The 22,864-nt window shown below is 38.1% G+C and overlaps 1 protein-coding gene across 1 annotated transcript; it reads left to right on the top strand.

Annotated features, from left to right (window-relative positions):
- The first annotated feature begins 18,099 nt into the window (after positions 1 to 18,099).
- LOC109239677 (ADP-ribosylation factor-like protein 8a) lies at positions 18,100 to 22,211 on the top strand. Its single transcript, XM_019406265.1, has 6 exons — positions 18,100 to 18,330; positions 20,361 to 20,442; positions 20,567 to 20,599; positions 20,710 to 20,831; positions 21,312 to 21,473; positions 21,809 to 22,211. Exons 1-6 carry the CDS (start codon positions 18,293 to 18,295, stop codon positions 21,924 to 21,926), a joined length of 555 nt encoding a protein of 184 aa, XP_019261810.1. The 5' UTR covers positions 18,100 to 18,292; the 3' UTR covers positions 21,927 to 22,211.
- Positions 22,212 to 22,864: the final 653 nt, after the last annotated feature.

The following is a 22,864-nucleotide window of genomic DNA, read 5'->3' as shown; positions in this document are numbered from 1 at the left end:
CTTTCTCCGGAAAAATTATCACAATGTCCTTCGTGCACTTCTCGCATCACATATTCAGTTTGTGATGGTCCAAGGCACCGTGCTAAGGGTCCTCCAAATATTTTACGATACAAATTACCTTCTATCAGGCAATACTGAGCATCTTTCATTTGCAACAATCGCGATTTCTTCTTATCCTCTGGTAAAATTCCATTCTGCAAGTAATTTACAAATCCATTTCTCCAATCCCAAGTTAGATTATTGAAATTTATCTCATTTTTGGTTTGATCGAGGGCTGAATGAAACAAATACACCACAATTGTCTTTTCTGTGTTTCACAAATCAACGACTGATCCAAAATTTGTTAACGTATCGGCTTCTGGGTTTTCTTCCCTGGGTATATGGATAGCTTTCCACATCTGGAACTGACTGAGTAACTCTCTTACCTTTTCTAGGTTTGCATTCGCGTCTCTCTTGCCACGTAATTCCTTTCCATCTGATTTACTACCAGCTGCGAGTCATTTTTGATTTCGATTTGTTCAAACCCAAGTTCTCTTGTGAGTTCCAATCCTGTAATCACGGCTTCACACTCCGCCTCATTGTTAGTAATTGGATAATACTTTATTGCTTGTCTTATAATCTATCCCGAAGGTGAAATTAAAATAATTCCCAAACCTACTCCGTGTACATTTGAGGATCCATCAGTATATAAGGTCCAAGTCCCAGGTTAGACTCGGTAAATACTCGTACCTCTTTTTCGGCTTCAAGAAGTAAGTTCGAGCTGAAATCTGCTAATACCTGAGATTTTATGGCAGTTCTAGGCCGATAGATAATATCATATTTACTAAGCTCTATAGTCCATTTAGCTAACCTCCCTGATAACTCTTGCTTGTGCAATATATTCCTTAGCGGGAAGCAATTATAACATAAATAGGGTAACATTGAAAATAGGGTCGTAGCTTTCTTTATGCCATTATCAATGTGAGCACGTGAGTTTTGCCCTATATGAATTACTCCCAAAGATTCAAACAAAATGATTTCTTTCTTTATTTTGCAATTTTGTGAATTTTTGTGTTATTTTTTGTTAATTGTTTGCATTTATTTGTGCATTTTAATTCATACGAAAATATAAAAAAATATACATTTGGCATGTGCATTTAGGGTTTAATTTTACATTTTAGGATTAATTAGTAGCCAAATTGCGTTTAAAACAAAATGTAAAGAAAATGACAAAAATGATCCTTTTTGCATTTTTAGTTTTAATTTGTCTTAATTTGCATTTAAATAGGGAACTTGTGTAATTGAAAATTGGGAAGTATAATTTTAGAGTCAATTTGAGTTTTGGGTTTTGTATTTTAGCATTTAACAAATCAGAAAATACAAAAATACAAAATAATTTAAAAAAAGAAGAAGAAAAGAAATACAAAAGGGGGCTGCCGAATTGGGCCTCGTTATTACTTATTTTGCCAGCCCAAACCATTTTTCACCCACGCCCAGGCCCAGTCCCCATTTACCCGGTTCACCCTCACCCCCACCAAACGACGCCGTTTTGGCGTCACCCAATCTGAGCCCTTCATTCCTTTTAATCCAACGGCTCACGGCTTTTCTTGATTAATAATAAAAGTGTCCGAATAATTAAGCCCTAAACAAAACAATTATCGTCTTCCTCGTACTCTCTCATCTGTAACTCCGCCGGAGCCGCCGCCGGCGGACGCCACCACCACCAATCCGTCCCAAAATAACACCATGAGTCCCCCTTCTCCTCCTCTACTCGAATCCACTGTCCTTCTCTCTCGAATCTTGTCGGAGCTCGTCGAATCTTCGTTGGAAAATTTTCCGTCCACGACGACACCTCGTCCAAATTACATCAAACTAACACCATAGAACCGCCTAAGCCTCCCCTATCCAACCCCCTTAACCGTGTATCTCAAATATGGCCGGAATTGTTCGAATTTCAATTTGAACATTTTCCGGCCAAAACCCTAACTGCTCCGATTCCTACCAAATCAATGCCATATGGTTCCTGGTGCTCCCTCGTAATGAATTCAAGATCAATGGCGTTCAAATCTCATTGAATGGTGCTTAATTTTGAATCTGAATCAGTGAGCTTCTCTTTTATTATCTTTTGGTTTTTCATATTAATTTTGCTTCTTAATGGTTTGTTTCATGTTTTATTTATTTAATCGAATCGCTGCATGATTGATAATCCAATTCGATAACAATTTGAGTTTGTTTATATTTTTGGTTCAATGTTTGTTTCTTTTATTCAATTGTTTTTAGCTTAATGATTCTGTTTAAGAGTTGCTTGATTTTTTTTTTATTAATGTTTGATTGATTAGTTTTAGTTAGCTTAAGTTGGTCTAGTTTGGTTTAATCAATGTTCTGGGTAATTCATTAGTGCATTTAGTTCTTAGGATTGTTAAATNTTACCCTTTACTCCAATCCTCCTACGTTGTTTTACTCTTTCGTCCTAGGTCGGTTGTTCAAAACAAGTGAGAAATGATATCAAAATCTGCCACCAAGCTTTCCAATTAAACAACACGGCACCTGGTGTGCACATAAAGGCGTCAAGCCAGGAGAAAACCGCAGGCACACTGAGTTGGCCACAATCAACATGCTTTGGGATTCGTGCGAAATACAAGGGTCTGATTTAGGAACAATGCAACAGATGAAGGGTTGGTATAACACAAAGTTTAGCATCAATTACACAAAGGCTCGGTATATGTTAATTCATGAACAATGCAACAGATGAAGGGTTGGGTGAACAGCTCAGAGATATTTTCTGTGGTAAGATTGACAAAAGGTGGTTGAACAGTGACAAGCAGGGTCTTCAAGTGGGAATCAAAGTTATCAGGGCGAGTGAAGGAACAATAGATCTTGAGGCCAAAGCCAGTGATTTAAATCAGGAAAGAACAACATGTGCGCTGAGTTGGTAACAATCAATATGCTTGGGAGTCCATGTGAAACACAAAGGTTTGCACATATCAATTTAGGAACCACGCAACAGACGGAGGGTGTTTTGGTGAACGGATCAGAGGTAGTCTCCGTGTCAAGGGTAGCAAAGAAAGTGGTTAGTCAATAAACAAGCAAGATCTTCGAGGGGGAATCAGTTATCGTAACAAGTGAAAGAACAATAAACTCAAGGCTAAAGCCAGTGGTCAAGAAAGAACATCATATACACAAAGCGGGGACGATAGACATGCTGCGGGATCCATATGAGACATGAGGATTGGGGAGATGACCGTTCATGCAATGCAACAAATGGAGGATGATGGGCCACCTTCGAAGTTCAAGGCCACAAACCAACCACCACATTTTAAACTCACAAGTTTTCGTTGTTTGGAAACAGGAACAAAGCAGTGCAAGAAAGTTGGTTCAACAGTAAGGGAACAAGAAAGAAAAAAAAAGAAAAGGAACAAGAGGAGAACCGACAAAAGGGAAGTTTCTCAAATCATTGACCTTTGCCATTACTTTTCACAATGTTTCCTCCTAGGATAAAAGGCCTAGTCTGATGGAGTTTTATAGAGTCAAAATCTTAATCTGATGAATCTTTCTCCTAAGATAACAAGAGACCCAGTCTGATGAATCTTCTCCTAGAGTCAAAATCTTAGTCTGATGAACCTTTCTCCTAAGATAACAAAAGTGGACCTAGTCTGATGAATTTTTTCCTAGGATCTCAATCTTAGTCTGACGAATTTTTCTCCTAAGATAACAAAAGTGGAACTAGTCTGATGAACCTTCTCCTAGAGTCAACATCTTAGTCTGATGAACCTTTCTCCTAAGATAACAAAGTGAACCTAGTCTGATGAATTTTCTCCTAGGATCACATCTTAGTCTGATGAATCTTTCTCCTGAGATAGTAAACCTAGTCTGATGAACCTTCTCCTAGGTTCTACATCTTAGTCTGATGAAACTTTCTCCTAAGATAACTAAAATAGACCTAGTCTGATGAATCTTTCTCCTAAGATAGGAAATCTTAGTCTGATGAATTGTTCTCCTAAGATTGAAGACCTAGTCTAGTGGGCTTTCTCCTAGGATCAAAATCTTAGTCTGAGGAACCTTTCTCCTAAGATAGAAGGCCTAGTTTGATGAATTTGCTAGTCAAATGTCCTTGGTTTTACTCACGGATCGTGCATTCCAATTAAGTCTTTTGTTTTACTCTTATCATTGCATCAATAGCTTAGGTGATCTATATTTTGCTAACAACTCCCAAATCTATCCAGTTACCAAACTAGGGCAGAAATTTTCTTTGTTGTTTATTTTGTTGCAGTCAGGCGCCCACCTGGAGAACAAGGGAATACTTTTCAAGCTTCAGCAGTCAGGCGCCCACCTGGAGAACAAGGGAAGTGCAATTCAATTTTAGCTTTTAATTTTTAATATTTGATAACATTCTGTATCCAGTTACCAAACTGGGGCAGAAATTTTCTTTGTTGTTTATTTTGTTGCAGTCAGGCACCCACCTGGAGAACAAGGGAATACTTTTCAAGCTTCAGCAGTCAGGCGCCCACCTGGAGAATAGAGGCACATCTTTCAAATTGCAGCAGTCAAGCGTTACTCGGAGGAATGGCAAGATATCTCCGATCACAGTACAAGGCAACAACACAAGGATTCCATCGGAAGAGTACAAGTTCAAGGCAACGCAAGAGCAAATTTGAAGACAGATAGGACCTTCTTGTAATGCATAGATCATAGCTTAGGCTAGCTTCTTTTTATTTTCAAACGGTGTAATAAGGAGGTCAGCGAGCAGTAGCAGCAGCAACAACAGTGAAATCACAGTCCCTGGTAGTCCCAGCTATCAGACCTTCCCGAACTACACTGACCTGATTCCTTTTTAGCCAAGGATATGTAGGCAACCTCCGAAGCAGGGTGCGGTCAGCTCTTTCAAAAATGCTTCACACGGAATATTCAAACGGGCAAAAATCGCTCGTATTTGCTCACTTATCTTTGCCCGAGAACTCTGCGTGTTCCCGAGCAAAGAGGGGCAGCTGTGAGCACGTGAGTTTTTCCCTATATATGAATTATTCCCAAAAATTCAAACAAAATAATTTTTCTTTCATTATTTTACACTTTTGTGAATTTTGTGTTATTTTCTGTTAATTGTTTGCATTTTATTTGTGCATTTTTATTTCATATAAAAAATATAAAAAATATGCATGACATTTGGATTTAGGATCTAATTTCATATTTAAGGATTATTTAGTGGTTAAGTTATTTTTAGAACAAAATTTAAAGAAAATAACAAAAATAGTCCATTTTTGCATTTTTTTAATTGTTAGTTGTTGAATTTGTCTTGAGTTCACTTTAAATAGGAATTAATTAGCTTCATTTTGGAAATAAATTAGGTCTCTATTTTAATTCTGCATTTTAACAAAATACAAATAAATATATAAAATACAAAAATGAAAACAAAACAAATTGAATAAAGAGAGAATAAAAAAAAGGCTATTAAAACAAAAAAAGAGGGCTTGTCTTGAAGGATCCGGAACTGGGCCATTTTTTAATTGATTCGGTCTTAGCCCAAAAGAATACACCCCTGGTCCAAGCCCAAACGCTACAAACCCGATCCANCTCTTTTATTATCTTTTGGTTTTTTCATTTAACTTTGCTTCTTAATGGTTTGATTCATGTTTTATTTATTTAATCGAATCGCTGCATGATTGATAATCCAATTCGATAACAATTTGAGTCTGTTTATATTTTTGGTTCAATGTTTGTTTCTTTTATTCAATTGTTTTAAGCTTAATGATTCTGTTTAAGAGTTGCTTGATTTTTTTTTATTTAATGTTTGATTGATTAGTTTTAGTTAGCTTAAGTTGGTCTAGTTTGGTTTAATCAATGTTCTGGGTAATTCATTAGTGCACTTAGTTCTTAGGATTAGTTTAATTGATTGGTTATAGCCGTGTGAATGGTGTTGGTGGTTTGAGGAAGGATCTTCTAGGAGTTCCTAGATGGGGTTGAAAGTGTTAATTCAAAGGAAATAAGTGTGATAACTTGACGCCTAAGTTAATAACTAGGGGGTTAATTGAAAACTCATTAGGGGCTGAAATGAAAAGCTTGGAAAAGAAGTCATAACTTCACGGACTAAAAAGAAAATTGAAATCTGAAAAAATCTAGACCCTTTGCCTATAAAAGGCAGTGAAGTTGCCTTGTGAGGGAGGTTTTTTTTTGGCCACCAAAATTTCCCCAAAACAATACTCTTCCAGTTTCAGATCTGGAATTCAAATTTTAGATCCAAATCTTCTTTTAGTTCTTAGTTCTAAAAAATGAAAAATAAAAAAACAAACAAAATCCAGTAAAAAAAAACTGTTTCATCCAATTTTCTAGCTGAATTCTAGTTTTGGTAGCTGAATTACATTCCTGAGTTCATTTTTGGTAATTTGAAGATTCAGAGAGTTTTCTGTTGGATTTCGAGTAATTTTGGGAGTTTATTCAATCTGTTCTGGCCAGTTTAATTGGGTTTTCTGATTGCTGAAGTTGTCTCTTGAGTATACTGTTGTGATTTCGAATAGTTATAGGCATAATTGAACTGGTTTTGTTGAAGTTTTGGGCTACTGAAAATTGTAGAGGGTGTTGGTTTCATTTGTGTTGATTTTGGTGTTGTTTTGGTTGATTAGCTGTTTGTGTTAGGTTTTGAATCCTTCCTGAGCTGTTGAATTTTTTCTGGTCTACTCCTGATTTCTACTGATACTGCCGCTGACTTCCTCTTCTTCTTCTGAATTTTGCATCTCAGGTACACATTCTTGAATTCATTTCCATGTAACTGTGAATTGAAGTTGGAATAAAGAAACGCATCAGATCTATATGCGAAGATGATTTTCTGTTGTTTATAGTTAATTAACTGCTTGTTAATTAGCTGTTTTGTGGTCATTTAGTCAGCCTGTGTTGTCATTACGTGCAGAGGGTATTAGGCTGCATAATTAAAACTGTTTTAGTTTGGTTTGGACTGTAATTAAGTGATTTGGACTGTTATTTGAACCTTCAGTTTGTAGTCATGGGTCAACTCTATAGTTGTGTAGTCATTGAGATTCGAATATTTTGAAGTGTTTTTACAAATTGTATTCATTAGACTGTGAGCTATAGTTGTATAATCCCTATCAGTGTATTTGTTAATCTGAGCATTGTTCGGAGGCCAGTTAGAATGAGCATCGACTTAGGATTTAATCAAATGTGTGCATATTTTTAGGGTCAATCAAAGTTTAGTTTACCTTTGGAAATCAGAACAACATACTAATGTAATAAGTTCGCGTCTCCCGCTTCAATAAACGTTGATCACGCTGATTAGTTCATTGGATTCAATAATAGATTGTATGAGATATGATTAAATTGAAGGTTGTTGAGTTAATTGAACTTGGAGCTTCCTTCAGTTGGTACTCAAATTATGCATCAAATTGTGCAGACTCAGCCATGAGTACTAGGCTGACCCCCAAAAGTTCTAAGCCTAAAATCCCACCCGGATGTTCTGGTGTCATTGATGCCCGGGTGTACATTTATGTGAACGCGTAGTTGCTTTAGGCGTAGTTGCTTTAGGCGCGTAGTTGCTTTAGGCGCGTATTTTAATAATATTACCTCCCTAAACTCGGGTGTACATTTATGTGACCCAAATCTAAATCTCAACGGAGTCGAAATGCGTCAAAAGCCACGGGTGCACTGGTGTAACGTGGTTCGAGATACATTTTCGCGACGTTGCAATTCTTATTAAAAGACATAAAGTAAAAGCGGTTAAAATAAAAGGCACATAGGTTAGGATATGTTTTAAAATCAGATAAAAGCAAATACAACAGTTGAGCGACCGTGCTAGAACCACGGAATCCGGGAATGCCTAATACCTTCTCCCGGGTTAACAGAATTCCTTACCCGGAGTTCTGGTTCGCAGACTGTTAACAGAGTCATAATTTCCTCGGATCGGGATTCAACCAGTGACTTGGGACACCATTGATCTCCCAAGTGGCGACTCTGAATATTAATAATAGATCCCGTTCCGACTGTCCTTTAATTGGAAAAACTCCTCTACACCCTCGTAGGTGTAGGAAAAAGGAGGTGTGACAGCTCTGGCGACTCTGCTGGGGAATAAGAACCCAGAACTTTGGTTCAGGGTTCAGAATTCGAGCTTAGATACATTGTTGTATTTGGCCTTATCTGATTTTCCTACATGTTTCATGCTAAATGTGCAAAATGTTGCTTTTTACCGCTTTGATATTATCTGAACTGTATATAAACTGTGCCGAAACCCTTCTCTTCTCACCTCCGGGGATGTGCTTACTGGTTGAGACTCCCTATTTTGTTAGTGTCAATACCCTAAAATAAGAAAGAGGCCGGACAAGTTACTAAGCCGGATGGCCTTTTGGTTCCCGGTACGTAGCCCCCTCCTCGACTCGAGTTGTCCGCTCGGGTACACAGTCTAGAACACATACCCAGGTTTTGAACCTAGAATAACTTGACTTCATGCCGGATCCCTAGTAGGAACGCTTATTTGCATCACGTGCATATGACTTAGGGGACTCAACACAGGGGTTTGGTCCGTCTAGGACAGGTGTACCCGGAATAATGGACCATTCTGATGCATCCTACTTGTGCATTTATCTGTTTTGGACTCGCATGCTGACCGGCTTTGAATATCTGGGCAATATTGAAAAAAAAAGAGAGAGAAAAAGATAAAATAGCAGTGTGGAAAGTTAATTACCTATACTAGAAAAAAAAAACCAATGGCCAAGTAGTGCCGAAATGCTGCCGGATTTTTGAGAAAATGAAAGAAAGAGAAGAAAAGTAGTTTTTTTTTAGTTTTTTTTGTTCGCCAATGGAAAAGCAAAAAGAGTTTTATTTTCCAATTAGTTTAGTTTATTTGCCACTAAAAGAAGATATAAAAAGAGTCTTGCTTTCAGAAAAGCGAATTTGCCAACAAAAACCAAAAGAGTTTAGTTTTCGAAAATAGTTAGTTTTATTTGCCCGAACTACGCTGGTTTGATTCTCACCGGATGTGAGATACGTAGGCAACCCTCATCGGGTACAACCTCCCCTTTGCAAAAATAGCCAAAAAAAATGCCAAAATTTTTAATTTCATCATGAATAAGTCGGGTGCCACCATTCTTGTTTAAACTAAGTCGAATGTCCCCAAAAGGGCGCCGGAAGGCTGTTTTTGCAAGAACAGCCACCCTGAGTCAGTTCAACAGTTAACAGACACAGCCTTAAAATCTTCTCCCCAAAGTGCTGAAAGGCCGTAACTGCAAATCCGGCCGATTGTTTCGAAATTGGAAATTTGAACAAAAATAGTGTCATTTTTTAGGTCAAAATAAGTGATTAAAATCACCTTAATAAATGTGCAGGATGAGCACGATTCAAAATAAGGGGAACTTGCATATAGGCCCGCAGCGAGACCAAATGATGTCCCGCGGGCACCAGGAGCTTTAATGTATTCATGATTGTCTTCTGAGTCTGTATTTCCTTTTCTACTGGAGTCTGTAAAAGTCAGTCAGTTGATTAAGTCTATATTTTCGTTTAAAGAGGAATAGGGAGGATGGAGTCTGTAGTTCTTTTCTGCATTAGAGTCTGTTAGTTGTTTAATCTGTCAGTTTTGAGTCTTCGTAATAGACGTATTTTCTATCACTAAAATTGAAAATCCCAAAAAATATTTTGCTTCTACTTTACATTTATACCGCAAGAACTACGCTCGGTCTGATTCACGCGGGGTCGTGATACGTAGGCAATCTCCATAGGACTCGACCATAACCAAAAAAAAAAACGAGAAAAGAGAGGAAAAACCAAAAGGCAAAAAGAAAAAAAGAGCGGAAAAACAAAACTCAAGAAAGGAAGGAAATAGGAACGAGAGAGGACAAAGGCGAGAGTAAAGAAAAGAAGGGAAAAGAAGAAAAACAAAGGAAGAAAAGTTTGCAATTGGAAATAAGGAAAAGCTGGGATGACGCATGCGCCCGATCAAAAGCTGTTACCAATGTGTTAAATGCCCTAACGCTAACGTGATGGTTTCATTTTGCCATATCATTTCAGACAGGTGGTTGGTTTGTGGTTTTTTAAAAGTAACTTTTCCCTGCAACACAAAGGCAAAAGGCAATGGCAGAGAACAACAGAACTGAGTTGCTTGATACCGATGTTCGACAACAGTTGGTGGAACGGGATAATGGGTTGGTTGAAGAGGTGCGGATGCTGAGACAACACAAGACAAACATGTATCAAGCCTGGATGACTGGAAAGGCCCCACCCCCGCCACCACCGATTTTCCCGGACGCTATCCAAACTTCCAACACAATGCCGGATGATCCTCCATATTCTCCAGATACACCAGCTTATCACGCTCGCCCCAACTACCCTAGTAGCTCCATAGCTCATCCTTCAATCACTTTTCCCCAATATTGCCCTCCTATCATATCCGTTACCCCAGACAATGAACATCCACTCAACGCACGTAATGCCCAATTTCACCCTCCGGAGGTTGCCCACAGGGTCCTTGATTCATACAAGAAGAGCTCACGGGATGAGCTCCGTGCTAGAAATGAAAAGGTTACAAGAAGAGGAGGACGAGATGGGACGCCCAGGAAGCTGAAACGCATAGAACTTTCCTTAAGGGACAAGCGAAAAGTGGGAGGCCAGGGTAGCATGATTTGTAAAGAACTGATTGTGCCACATGATGCCCGCTTGACCGCAGGATTTAAAGTACCAAAATTTAACTTGTATGATGGGCGTGGAGATCCGGTAGCCCACCTGAGGGTCTATTGCAACGAAATGAGGATTGTTGGAGAGAAAGATGACATGATGATGGAATATTTCAATAAAAGCCAAACTGGGGCAGCTTTGGACTGGCATAGTCGTCAAAATGTTGATGAGTGGCTTACATTGGGTGACATGGCTCAAGACTTTGTCCGATACTTTCAATGCAAATCAAGTGTTGCCCCAGACCGCACCTCGTTATATAAGATGGAAAAGAGGCCGGAGGAAAGCTTTAACGAGTTTGGGCTCAGATGGAGGGAGCAAGCTGCTCGAGTCAGTCCCCCGATCAGCGAAGAAGAAATGGTTAAGCTTTTTCTACAGGCCCAGGGACCCACCTACTACAATCATTTGATCCCGGCCTTGGGTAAGCCTTTCAATGATGTGTTAAAAATGGGGGAGCTAGTGGAAGAAGGAATCAAGTCAGGCAAAATCGTGAGTCGTTCGGAAGCCAGTCAGAACGTACCAGTAAGCTTGTTTGGAAGAAAGAGGAACAGAAAGGACGATCCGATAAGTTTTCCTGAGCAACACTTCCGGCCTCGACATCGTCCCTGTGGTTATCCTTGTGCATTAGATGACCTTCTTCGATGCTGCGTCTCTACACAGAAATCCCAAAGTCGCACATCANCATCGGTATTGGCATAAATTCGAACACCCCTGTCCATCAATTCCGATGCAGCTCTATGCCTTTCAACAAACCTCTCCGCAATCTTTTTGAATGTCATCCGGACCATGGCAGTGACAGACAATCCACGTGCAGACTTCCAAAGTACAACTCGCCTATTCAAACTAACCTAACGCCTATATTCCTATGGAATTAGGATTAACAAGAACGCCTTTATAATTCCCGTATAATAACCAAGCAAGGCGATTAGGTATATTCCTATCCTAACCGCAAATCCGCTTCCCCTAAGAGTTAAGATCTTGTTCTACTCAATCTTATATGCAATCTAGAATTCCCTCTCCCGAGTTCCTCTACTGATACTGCCGCTGACTTCCTCTTCTTCTTCTGAATTTTGCATCTCAGGTACACATTCTTGAATTCATTTCCATGTAACTGTGAATTGAAGTTGGAATAGAGAAACGCATCAGATCTATATGCGAAGATGATTTTTTGTTGTTTATAGTTAATTAACTGCTTGTTAATTAGCTGTTTTGTGGTCATTTAGTCAGCCTGTGTTGTCATTACGTGCAGAGGGTATTAGGCTGCATAATTAAAACTGTTTTAGTTTGGTTTGGACTGTAATTAAGTGATTTGGACTGTTATTTGAACCTTCAGTTTGTAGTCATGGGTCAACTCTATAGTTGTGTAGTCATTGAGATTCGAATATTTTGAAGTGTTTTTACAAATTGTATTCATTAGACTGTGAGCTATAGTTGTATAATCCCTATCAGTGTATTTGTTAATCTGAGCATTGTTCGGAGGCCAGTTAGAATGAGCATCGACTTAGGATTTAATCAAATGTGTGCATATTTTTAGGGTCAATCAAAGTTTAGTTTACCTTTGGAAATCAGAACAACATACTAATGTAATAAGTTCGCGTCTCCCGCTTCAATAAACGTTGATCACGCTGATTAGTTCATTGGATTCAATAATAGATTGTATGAGATATGATTAAATTGAAGGTTGTTGAGTTAATTGAACTTGGAGCTTCCTTCAGTTGGTACTCAAATTATGCATCAAATTGTGCAGACTCAGCCATGAGTACTAGGCTGACCCCCAAAAGTTCTAAGCCTAAAATCCCACCCGGATGTTCTGGTGTCATTGATGCCCGGGCTGCCTGTGCCTCTGCTGTACCGCTCGACTTGGGCTATTAGGCTGGACTTGAGAACAAATACACTAAAGACTTTCACTCCTTTAAATCATGATTTAGTCCAGGCTTTGGGTTTGTTAATTAAGACTCTTCAGAGATTGAGATGAGCCTCGCTAAACAAAACTCATAAATTGCGGGGCCCTCATCCAGTGTTGATACAAAATACTTAGAATTCGGGACGGGCCGTTTAGCAAATTTCACGGCCTTCCCCAAAATAATAAACGCGTAGTTGCTTTAGGCGCGTATTTTAATAATATTACCTCCCTAAACTCGGGTGTACATTTATGTGACCCAAATCTAAATCTCAACGGAGTCGAAATGCGTCAAAAGCCACGGGTGCACTGGTGTAACGTGGTTCGAGATACATTTTCGCGACGTTGCAATTCTTATTAAAAGACATAAAGTAAAAGCGGTTAAAATAAAAGGCACATAGGTTAGGATATGTTTTAAAATCAGATAAAAGCAAATACAACAGTTGAGCGACCGTGCTAGAACCACGGAATCCGGGAATGCCTAATACCTTCTCCCGGGTTAACAGAATTCCTTACCCGGAGTTCTGGTTCGCAGACTGTTAACAGAGTCATAATTTCCTCGGATCGGGATTCAACCGGTGACTTGGGACACCATTGATCTCCCAAGTGGCGACTCTGAATATTAATAATAGATCCCGTTCCGACTGTCTTTTAATTGGAAAAACTCCTCTACACCCTTGTAGGTGTAGGAAAAAGGAGGTGTGACAATCAATATTAATGCAAGTTTCTCTAAATGAGGATATCGTGTCTCAGCATCTAATAAGAATTTGATAACATAATAACTTGGAGATTTCTTACCTTTGTCTTCACGCACCAGCATCGCGCTTACTGCCACTTTCGATACAGCGACGTAAACAAGTAATCTTTCTCCGTCCTTTGATATTGCTAACAAAGGTGATTTTGATAAGTACGAATTCAAACCCTTCAAAGCTTGTTGACATTCATCAGTCCATTCAAATTGATTTTTCTTTTCAATTTTGAAAAGAATTTAAAGCATTTTTCTGAATATTTGGATATAAATCTCCCTAAAACTGCTACTCTACATGTTAACCTCTGTACCTTTTTTTGTTTGTAAGTACATCAGGTATTTCCTCAATCACTTTGATTTGAGCGAGATTCACTTCGATGCCCTGTTAGAAACAAGAAATCCTAAAAATTTACCTGAAGCGACAACAAATGCGCATTTTTCCGGGTTTAACTTCATGTTATACTTGCAGAGAATTTTGAAGGTTTCACTCAAGTGCTGAAAATGGTCCCCTGCTCGTGCTAATTTAACCAACATGTCTTCAGTGTAGACCTCCATGGTTTTTCCCAAGTGCTCTTGAAATATTTTAGTCACCAGTCTTTGGTACGTTGCTCCAGCATTTTTTAAGCCGAACGACATAACTTTATAACAGTAAGTCCCCCTGTCAGTAATAAATAAAGTTTTTTCTTCATCTAGAGGATACATCTTTATTTGATCATAAGCAGAATATACGTCTAAAAAATTTAAAAGTTTATGACCTGGGGTAGAATCAATTAGTTGATCTATATGTGGTAAAGAAAATAAATCTTTAAGGCGAGCTTTGTTCAAATCAGTATAATCTACACATACTCGCCACTAGCATTTTTGGGACTACAATAGTATTAGCTAACTAGTCAGGGTATTTTAGCTCTCGAATTGAGCTAATTATTAGAAGGTTTTATACCTCATCTTGTACTATTTAATTTTTAAATTCTCATCGCTTCCTTTTCTTCTGGTGGTATGCCTGTCATGTCTGAATGCGACCATGCAAAGCAATCGACATTAGCATGTAAAAATTCAATCAACTTACCTTTCATTTGCAAGCTCAAGTTTGTTCCGACGTAAATTTTTTGTCAGGCCAGTGGACGAATAATATAACAGCTTCGAGCTCCTTTTTGGTTGTTTTGATATTCTCGTTTTCCTCTGGCTCTTGGATCATATCGGGCCTTGAATCTATATCGGCTTTATTCTTTGGACTTTCAGTTGAGGTGGGCAATAAATTATCCTCAACTGAATTCTGTAATTGCTATTTCTTATCTCCCTCCTCGAGAGTTCCACTTGTGATTGCAACTGAGTTTATATCCTGCGCTGCTTGTCGATCTCACCTAATTTGACTAATTCTCCATTTTGATGGGAATTTAATAACCCGATGTTGCAACGTTGATTGGACCACATCCATATCATGAATCCATGACCTTCCTAAAATTATTTTATAGGCCATATCTGCATCTACCACTTGGAATTTAGTGTCTTTGGCGAAACCTTCTGCGAACGTTACCAATGTGATTTCACCTTTCATGATGACACTTGAATTATTGAACCCAGACAACGACCATGCCTTAAGTATGATTTGACCATTCGCTTGCATCTCGTTCACTACTCTCAGTAGTATGATATTCACTGAGCTACCTGCGTCAATCAAAACTCGATTAACATTAGTCTCATGAACAAGTAAAGATTTTGCCAGTGCATCATTATGAGGAATGATCAATCCTTCTATGTCTTCATCGTCAAACAATATGTTGTCCCCTTCCAAAACCTGACGAACCAATTTCGCATGGGTAACAATGACTTTGGATGTCTTTTTTTGCTGCCGTGTATGTTATCCCATTGACTTCTTCACCCCCGGTTATAACATTTACCGTTCTTTTTGGTGAAGGGGTTTTGGTGGTTCTTGCCTGTTTTTCATGTAAGATTATTTTCCTTTTTCACTAAACAGATTAGTGAGGTAGCCTTGCATCAATAGATATTCAACTTCTCTTTGTAGAAGCCTGTAATCTGCTGTTTCATGGCCATGGTCATTGTGAAACTCACACCAAAATTCCTAACTTCTTTTGCTGGGATCTGACCTCATCTCTCATGGCCATCGCAAATTGTCACCCATTCCTCTTAGAACAGCTACCAAATCTAATGTGCTAAAGTTGAAATTGTAATCTCATACTCTTGATCGAGAGTTTGGATCACTATTTCTGGCCGTGTCCCGTTCCCTTTTGAATTAGGAAGACTCGTCTCCTTTTGTCTCGATCTTGAATCAAACCGTGCATGTTCTTGTTTAGATCGGGAATCCCGTCCCACGGTTCCCATATAAGGATCGTACATGTTCTTACCAGTCCTCCTTTCTGTCTCTGAACGTCTAGATCCGGGCCTTTTCTCTACCTTTTGGCTGGGAAATCGTATCTTCTGTTATTCATAACTTCGTATAGTATCTATTGTACATGTCATCCTAGGTAGTTGCAGGAAACTCCCGCAGACTTTCTTTCAATCTTCTCGTGGCTTCTGAACTTTCTCATTCAGATTACTTGCAAACTCCATAGTTGCTCAGTTATCAGGTACACGTGATAGCATCATCCTCTCCTGCTGAAATCTATCCACGAATTCCCTGAGCAATTCTGTGCTTTACTGCTTTACTTTGAAGATATCTTCCATATTTTTTCTACTTTTTGGGCTCCCGAATATGCTTTTATAAATGAATCTGCAGGCTCAATAAAAGAGTCAATAGGATTTTCAGGTAAGAATGAATACCACATTAATGGTCTTTTTGTGAGGGTTTCGCCGAATGTTTTCACCAAGACTGATTTAATTTCCTGCTTGGTTAAGTCATTGGCCTTAACTCCTATGGTTAATGCGGTAACGTGGTCCCGTGGGTCAATGGTCCCATCGTATTTAGAGATATCGGGCATCTTGAACTTTTTGGGAATTGGCAAAGGTGCCGCACTCGGCTTCCAGGGTTGTTGTGAATATTAGTCAATACCTACTCCTTTGATCATTGATGGTGCTCCAAGTATCTGTTCTATTCGCTCATTTTGTTCCTTGAGCTGTTTCTGCAAGGTTAGTATCAAACTTTGCAAATTAGAGTTATTTGGTATACCTGACCCCCCGTCTCTAGATTCGTTTGGTATTTCTCCACTTCCTAAGTTATCAAGCCCCGATGAGGATTTTTCATAGTTGTATTTACTGGTGGAGGGGTCTGTACAATATTGGGAAACCCACTTGCAAAAGCACGCAAAGCTTCACCAATTTGTTGCGCAATCATCTGCTTCAAATTATCCTGCTCGTTGGCTTGTTCACCAACTTGTTGTCCATCGTTACAAGTAGTAGACCTTCCAGGTCAACTGTCTCGTGAGCGTTGTGGAGTTGCTGTGGGTGTATGGTGTGGTGGAGTTCCACCTTGTTGTCTTTCTTGAACTCTCTCACCCACCTGAACAATTTCGTTAGTAGTAGACATGCTTTGTTGCTAAAGATAAAATATAAAAAGTGAATAAATTATTAGATTCCCGGTAACGGAACCAATTTGTTTAACCAAAAAATAGTTTTTGTGGTCAAAGTCAAAGCAAAATCGAGTTTCTAATTACTAAGTTTACTTCATTTTTCCAAAAATAAGAAAATAAAATAAACAATTGAAATGATAAACAAAGGAAAGAAATCTTATTGATGATCGATGTGTTCTCCCAAGAATTGTGAACAAGAATCTCCAATCAAGTACGATATAAAGGTAATAGACTGATTGCATATATTTGTGAGTATTCTGATGATCATACAAAATAAGGGTAAGGACCTTTATATAAGGATACAAAATATAACAGTTTTCCTTACTTAATTCATACTCTTTACTAACATTAGTTGCATTAATTGTCGTTACTGAAGCTACTCGTAACGGTTATGGTAATAATAAGCGATCGCGCATAATCAGGGATAATGATGATTCTCTTTCCATATTTGTTATTGTTCATGAATCTTCCCCTTTTTATGGCCTTCATGCTTCTCGTGCCTATTTCTTCTTTCCCAGTTGGCAGATACAGTACCTTCTTCAGTATATTCTGTGGGCGTTTTAATCGTGTCTCATCATTCTTCTTTACTAATTTGATACAAATGCCACTTGTCACCTTATCGTCAATTCACGTGTCATGCCTATTTTTCCACCTATCAAACTGTTCTCCTTAATTTATCTTTTACATTTTAATAAGATAATAAATCCTCTTATAATAAATATTTAAAATAAAATGTTTATTTAAATAATACCAATCTTAGAGTCATGTCATTTTTCGTAATTGATCTGGCGATATACAAACCACAACTCTTCACATTATCTTTACTTTAAAAAAAAACATTTAAAAAAACAAAAATAACTTTTTGGATCAAAACGGTCACGCAACAAGTTATCTTTCCATATTTTATTCAACCATATTTTCCATATACGGTATTTTTTTCACATTTAACCAATCAAAAGTTGGAGACCAGACACGTCGACCCTAGGGTTTGTAAATGTAGGCTTAACGTGCGTCCACAACTAAAAGGTCCGGGGGCTGCCCACCGTCCAGTAATCATCCATAAAGCACCACCCCTCGCCTATGGATTTAGATTTTCGTTGATCGTGAATGCCACGCGCTTCTCTTAGTGAGTATGATTCATTATTCTTGAGTGGCCAATTTATACAATGAGCTGGATTGGCCCAGCACTCATCTGACAGCGAAATTTAGCTGCCAATAGCAATGGCTATTTAGTAAATCTACGTAGATTCAAGGGCTAAATATTACCAATATTTGTCTCCAACCATAATAATTTCGTCCCGTATCTCCTATGAGTGATTTGATATTTGTACGCATATACGATAAACAGCAGCGAGGGAAAAGAAGTTACCCAAAGGATATTTGTGATATGTCTGAGAGGGATCTTTATTCTTTATACTGATATTCTTATACTATTATACAGATCTCTCTCTTTTCTTTCGTTTCCGATTCCTCACATCAGCCATGGGTATCTGGGAAGCTTTTCTCAATTGGCTTCGAAGGTATATTTCCTTTTCTTAATTTATTTTTGTATAATGAGCTTTTCAAAGTATAATGTCTTGGAGAAAGGACATACAGATAATAAAGGTAAATAGGATCCTTATAATCTATCAAAATTAATTTGAGATTGAGGCTTGTTAATATGCCGTTGTTGACTTATGGATTTGAGAATAAATAAATAAAGAAATATAGGGATATTATTGCTAAAGGTATATGAATTTGTGCTGTGATGTACGATCTGTCTTCCTTTTGTTTGTTTCTTTTTTCGTATTTGGGTGTGTTATCTGTTGAACGGTTGATTAATGACTCTGATGCACCACTAAAGAAAGGAGAAAAAAAAATACTAAGTGAGAATTGATCCTTGTTCCTTTGAGTAAATAATTAAGTATTCAATCAAGTGCACCATTCAGTCTTTGTGTAGCATTAGCATGAGTCCCAACAGATAATATTAGACGAATTTTAAAAAATACATACATAAAATACCTAGTTTAACGAAAAGACCATGGGTTCACGTGCCCCATAACAAACCTATAAATCTGTGCCTGCCTGGTCCTATGATTTCTATAAATCCGCCCCTGCCTGGAACTTGGAAAGGGAGGATATGATTTCTGCATCTTTTTGTTTTGTTTTGTTTGCTTAATGAGTATAATAGTAATCATCATACTCCCATATATCATAGAAGTTTATGTCACTGACTTCATCTCGTTCAAAAGAAATTGGAGTGGGAGATCAATGGCAGCAAACATTCAGTCTGTTTATCAGATATGAGCATAACATGGTTTTGGTTTTTGAAGCTATCTGGCTATGAGATGTTGAACTGTCTATAAAAAGATGTTCTTTTTTCTCAATTCTATCCTTAGAGTTGTCATATCTGAGCCTCTTCATCCAGTCCTGAAAGAGTTACTCTTGAGGTTACTAAACCTCTCTATTGTACTTCACTACTGCACCTCCCACCAAGGCATGGAAACGAACACTAAAGATTTATTTTTTAAACAGTGCAAGGATATTTTCTAGTTTGAAACGACAAGAAATCTGTCCTGTCCTTCGGTACAAGTGAGCGTTTTAGGATGAATCTGGTACTTTTGCTGTTGAAAATTTGTATATCTTTTGCTACTATAAGAAGGGATTTCATATCTTCTCTTCCAAGGTTCCCGTGCCAGCTGAAATCATGTTTCTGTGTCCTTAGATGGTCTCTTATATTTTTCTCTCTTTGTTCTTGACAAGGTTTTGAGAATTTAAACCTTTTGCCATTGTATCCTTTTGGTTTATTTACTTTTCAGATTTGGCTGAACCATTTCCCTTCTTCTCTTATTTGAATTTTCCACCCAAATCCTCGAAATTCTTACAGCTTTTGATCTCTCTACCTTTTTCGCAAAATGATTAGTTTCTTCCTTGGGAGTCACTGCTCTATACAGATTCTTTGCCTGGTCAGTGATGACTACCTCTTATCAGAAAAAATAAAGTATATATGTTAGCGCGCGAGAGGGTCTATTTCCTAATTATGTTGTTGGAAATGCCTTTCATATTCTTAAAAGGACTAGATACTGAATGGTGAAACAATTTGTAAAGTGAATGTCTTTTGTGAAAGGTAACAACAACAATTTGTAAAGTAAATTTTCAGTGCCCTTTTTGCTTTTGTTTATTTGGCAGTTAATACTTCCCCTTGAGCTTCCATCATATGCAAAAATTTCTCCTGCGTCTCAACTGGGGTTGTTCGGGAAATGAATAGACCGGAAACTAAAATCTGACAGTTGCCCATCCGCTTCTGTTTTGTGTTATCCCACCATGCTCTGTACTTTAGACATTGTAGGTGCTAATAGTATAAGGTCTTTCAATTATGTTGTTGTGTCTCTGTTATTTCTGAGTTTGGAACTTGATTGTTGAAACACATTGCTATCTTCTTTCTGAGGTGGATTTAAAAGTATAATACATATAGGAATTTCGATATTATAAATGCACTTGTGCTGATCACTATGCTTCCTTTGGCTCTTATGAAATGATTCCTCATGTCAAAACTTGCTTGTTCCTTCAGCCTCTTCTTTAAGCAGGAAATGGAGCTTTCATTGATAGGATTACAAAATGCGGGAAAAACATCTCTTGTGAATGTTATTGCTGTAAGTAAATTACTAGTTAACCTTCTAGTGCCAGCTCATCATTATGGTTTCACTTACTTCTGCTTCCATATAACCAATGGGATCTGACACCTTAATGGGTTTGTTCCTCTCTTCTCATTCTTAGACTGGTGGATACAGTGAAGACATGATACCAACAGTAAGTTTTCATCCTAAAGCATCTCATACTAGTTTTTAGTTTTTAGGCAATTCTGCTAACTACTTCAAAGTGATTTTTCATAATTATAAGAACTTTTTTTTGGTACTCAGGTGGGATTTAACATGCGCAAAGTGACTAAAGGAAATGTGACTATAAAATTGTGGGACCTTGGAGGTCAACCCAGATTCCGCAGCATGTGGGAGAGATACTGTCGTGCAGTTTCTGCTATAGTGTATGCATCTGCCTTCCAGCTTATTTGAATTACTTTAACAGATAGATCTAGATGAATCCATTTATACACTCAGTTATGACCTTTGCTTTTATTAGTACGCTCACTTCTTTGTCAGCTATCTTGAGTGCTTTACGAGTTTGCGTAGGATAATAGTACTATTGAAGTATTAGAAGACAACACATGGTAAATAGTGGATGTTCTTATGAATTGAGATGGATTTCGTTTTCTTCATGGTTTATAAATGAACAATTTATGGAAGCTCATGGTTTGCCTGACCAAGTTATCCGATCTGGCGCTTGACAGATCTATGTTTTTATGCCTTGGATAGGTGGAATTCCTTGATCTTGACCGTCTCCGTGTATTATAAACGAATGATGCTAAATAATGTCCGCATTCAAGTGTATTTACGCATATAAGAGTTTTTATATTATAGCCTTGAGTTATTTTGTTTCTGAATTCTTTAAATGCACGTCCCTGCAGTTATGTTGTTGATGCTGCTGATCCTGATAACCTCAGCATTTCAAGTAGTGAACTCCATGATCTGCTTAGCAAGCCATCGCTGAGTGGTATTCCATTGCTTGTATTGGGGAACAAGATTGACAAGCCTGGTGCCCAGTCCAAGCAGGCTTTGACCGACCAGATGTAAGTGCTGAAAATTACGCGCGTGTGATTGGTGGCCTGTACGGCCATAGTTTACATTATGGTTGGTTTGTGGAAGGGAGGGAAAAGTTTAATCTTTCAGTTCAGATCCATAAAATTGGAAAGGACGCAAAAGAGATCTCACATGGTTTAGAAAAAGCTTTTGGTAGGGGATGCAAATACCTCTGCATGTCCTCCTCTTCATATCTAGTTGCAAAAAAGATGGGGTCCTATTCTTTTAGACCCAAATCACAAAGCGTTAAATATTTCTATATGGAGTTATTGCGTTAAATATTTCTATATGGAGTTATCTTAAAGAATATTATGTTGTTTTGCAGGGGATTGAAATCAATAACTGATAGAGAAGTGTGCTGCTATATGATCTCGTGCAAGAATTCCACCAATATTGACTCAGTCATTGATTGGCTTGTTAAGCACTCGAAATCAAAGAGCTAAGGATGACACACTTTTTTGTAGTACTGATTTGTGTGTTAACTTGTGAGGTTATTGGTTTTTTCTGCTGGTTTCTCCAGAGTTCTCCTTGTATTGTATATTAAATCATTTTGTCAATTGAAAGAGTTGTTACATGTTTTTTTGTTCTTTCCTTTTTTTGTGATTTTCCGTGTCAACTCTCTCTATTGTGTGCGTCTTTCCTCTTTTATAGTGTTTGCGATTTTGTGTGAAAGGAGACCTTTGATTTATTAGAAGAAAGAAACCTGAGCGATCATCACTTTTCTGTTATATCGAAGCCCCAATTATTGATGCCAAATCTGTGTATTCTTTGATTATGTGAGCTTCAAACGATGATCTCTGTCATATTCTCTTGACATTGGAATGATGGGACTTGTATTGGCGTTGATGAAGGGCAGTAAAGACTAAAATGCCTTTTTTTTTTTCCTGAGTATTATTAATGCTTCCAAAACTTACTTTTGTAAGAACATGACGTGAGTATTTTAGTAACTGAAAAGGGTCAAATATGCCCCCTACTATTTGAAAATGTTATACTATTGGTCCACCTTCATTATACTATTGGTCCACCATAGCCCCTAATGTCAAAAACTAGTGCAAAAATACCTCTTTGCTGTTAGGATCCTCCACCATGGCAAAATTATCCCACATGGCCTGTCATATCGTTGAGGTGGATGCCACATTGCATGCCACCTCATCGCACCTATCCCATTTGACTCCCTCCCCTACTTCTTCTCTTGCACCTATCCCATTCAAATCAAGGGCCGTAAGTAGACAATGTGGAAAGTAAATCGGAGTATATTGATCGAAGGATTCTCATTTTCTGGTTTATTATTTATTTGTTACAGGAATAGTTTTGTTAATTAATTTGCAATAACTAATTAACAATCAGTGAAGTCATATACATGTTTGAACTAAGCACGGGA

This window comes from Nicotiana attenuata, unplaced genomic scaffold (genome assembly GCF_001879085.1).
Source record: "Nicotiana attenuata strain UT unplaced genomic scaffold, NIATTr2, whole genome shotgun sequence".
NCBI classification, from domain to species: Eukaryota; Viridiplantae; Streptophyta; class Magnoliopsida; order Solanales; family Solanaceae; genus Nicotiana; species Nicotiana attenuata.
The sequence above is the reverse complement of the archived record's forward strand: the minus strand, read 5'-3'. Positions and strand labels throughout refer to the sequence as shown.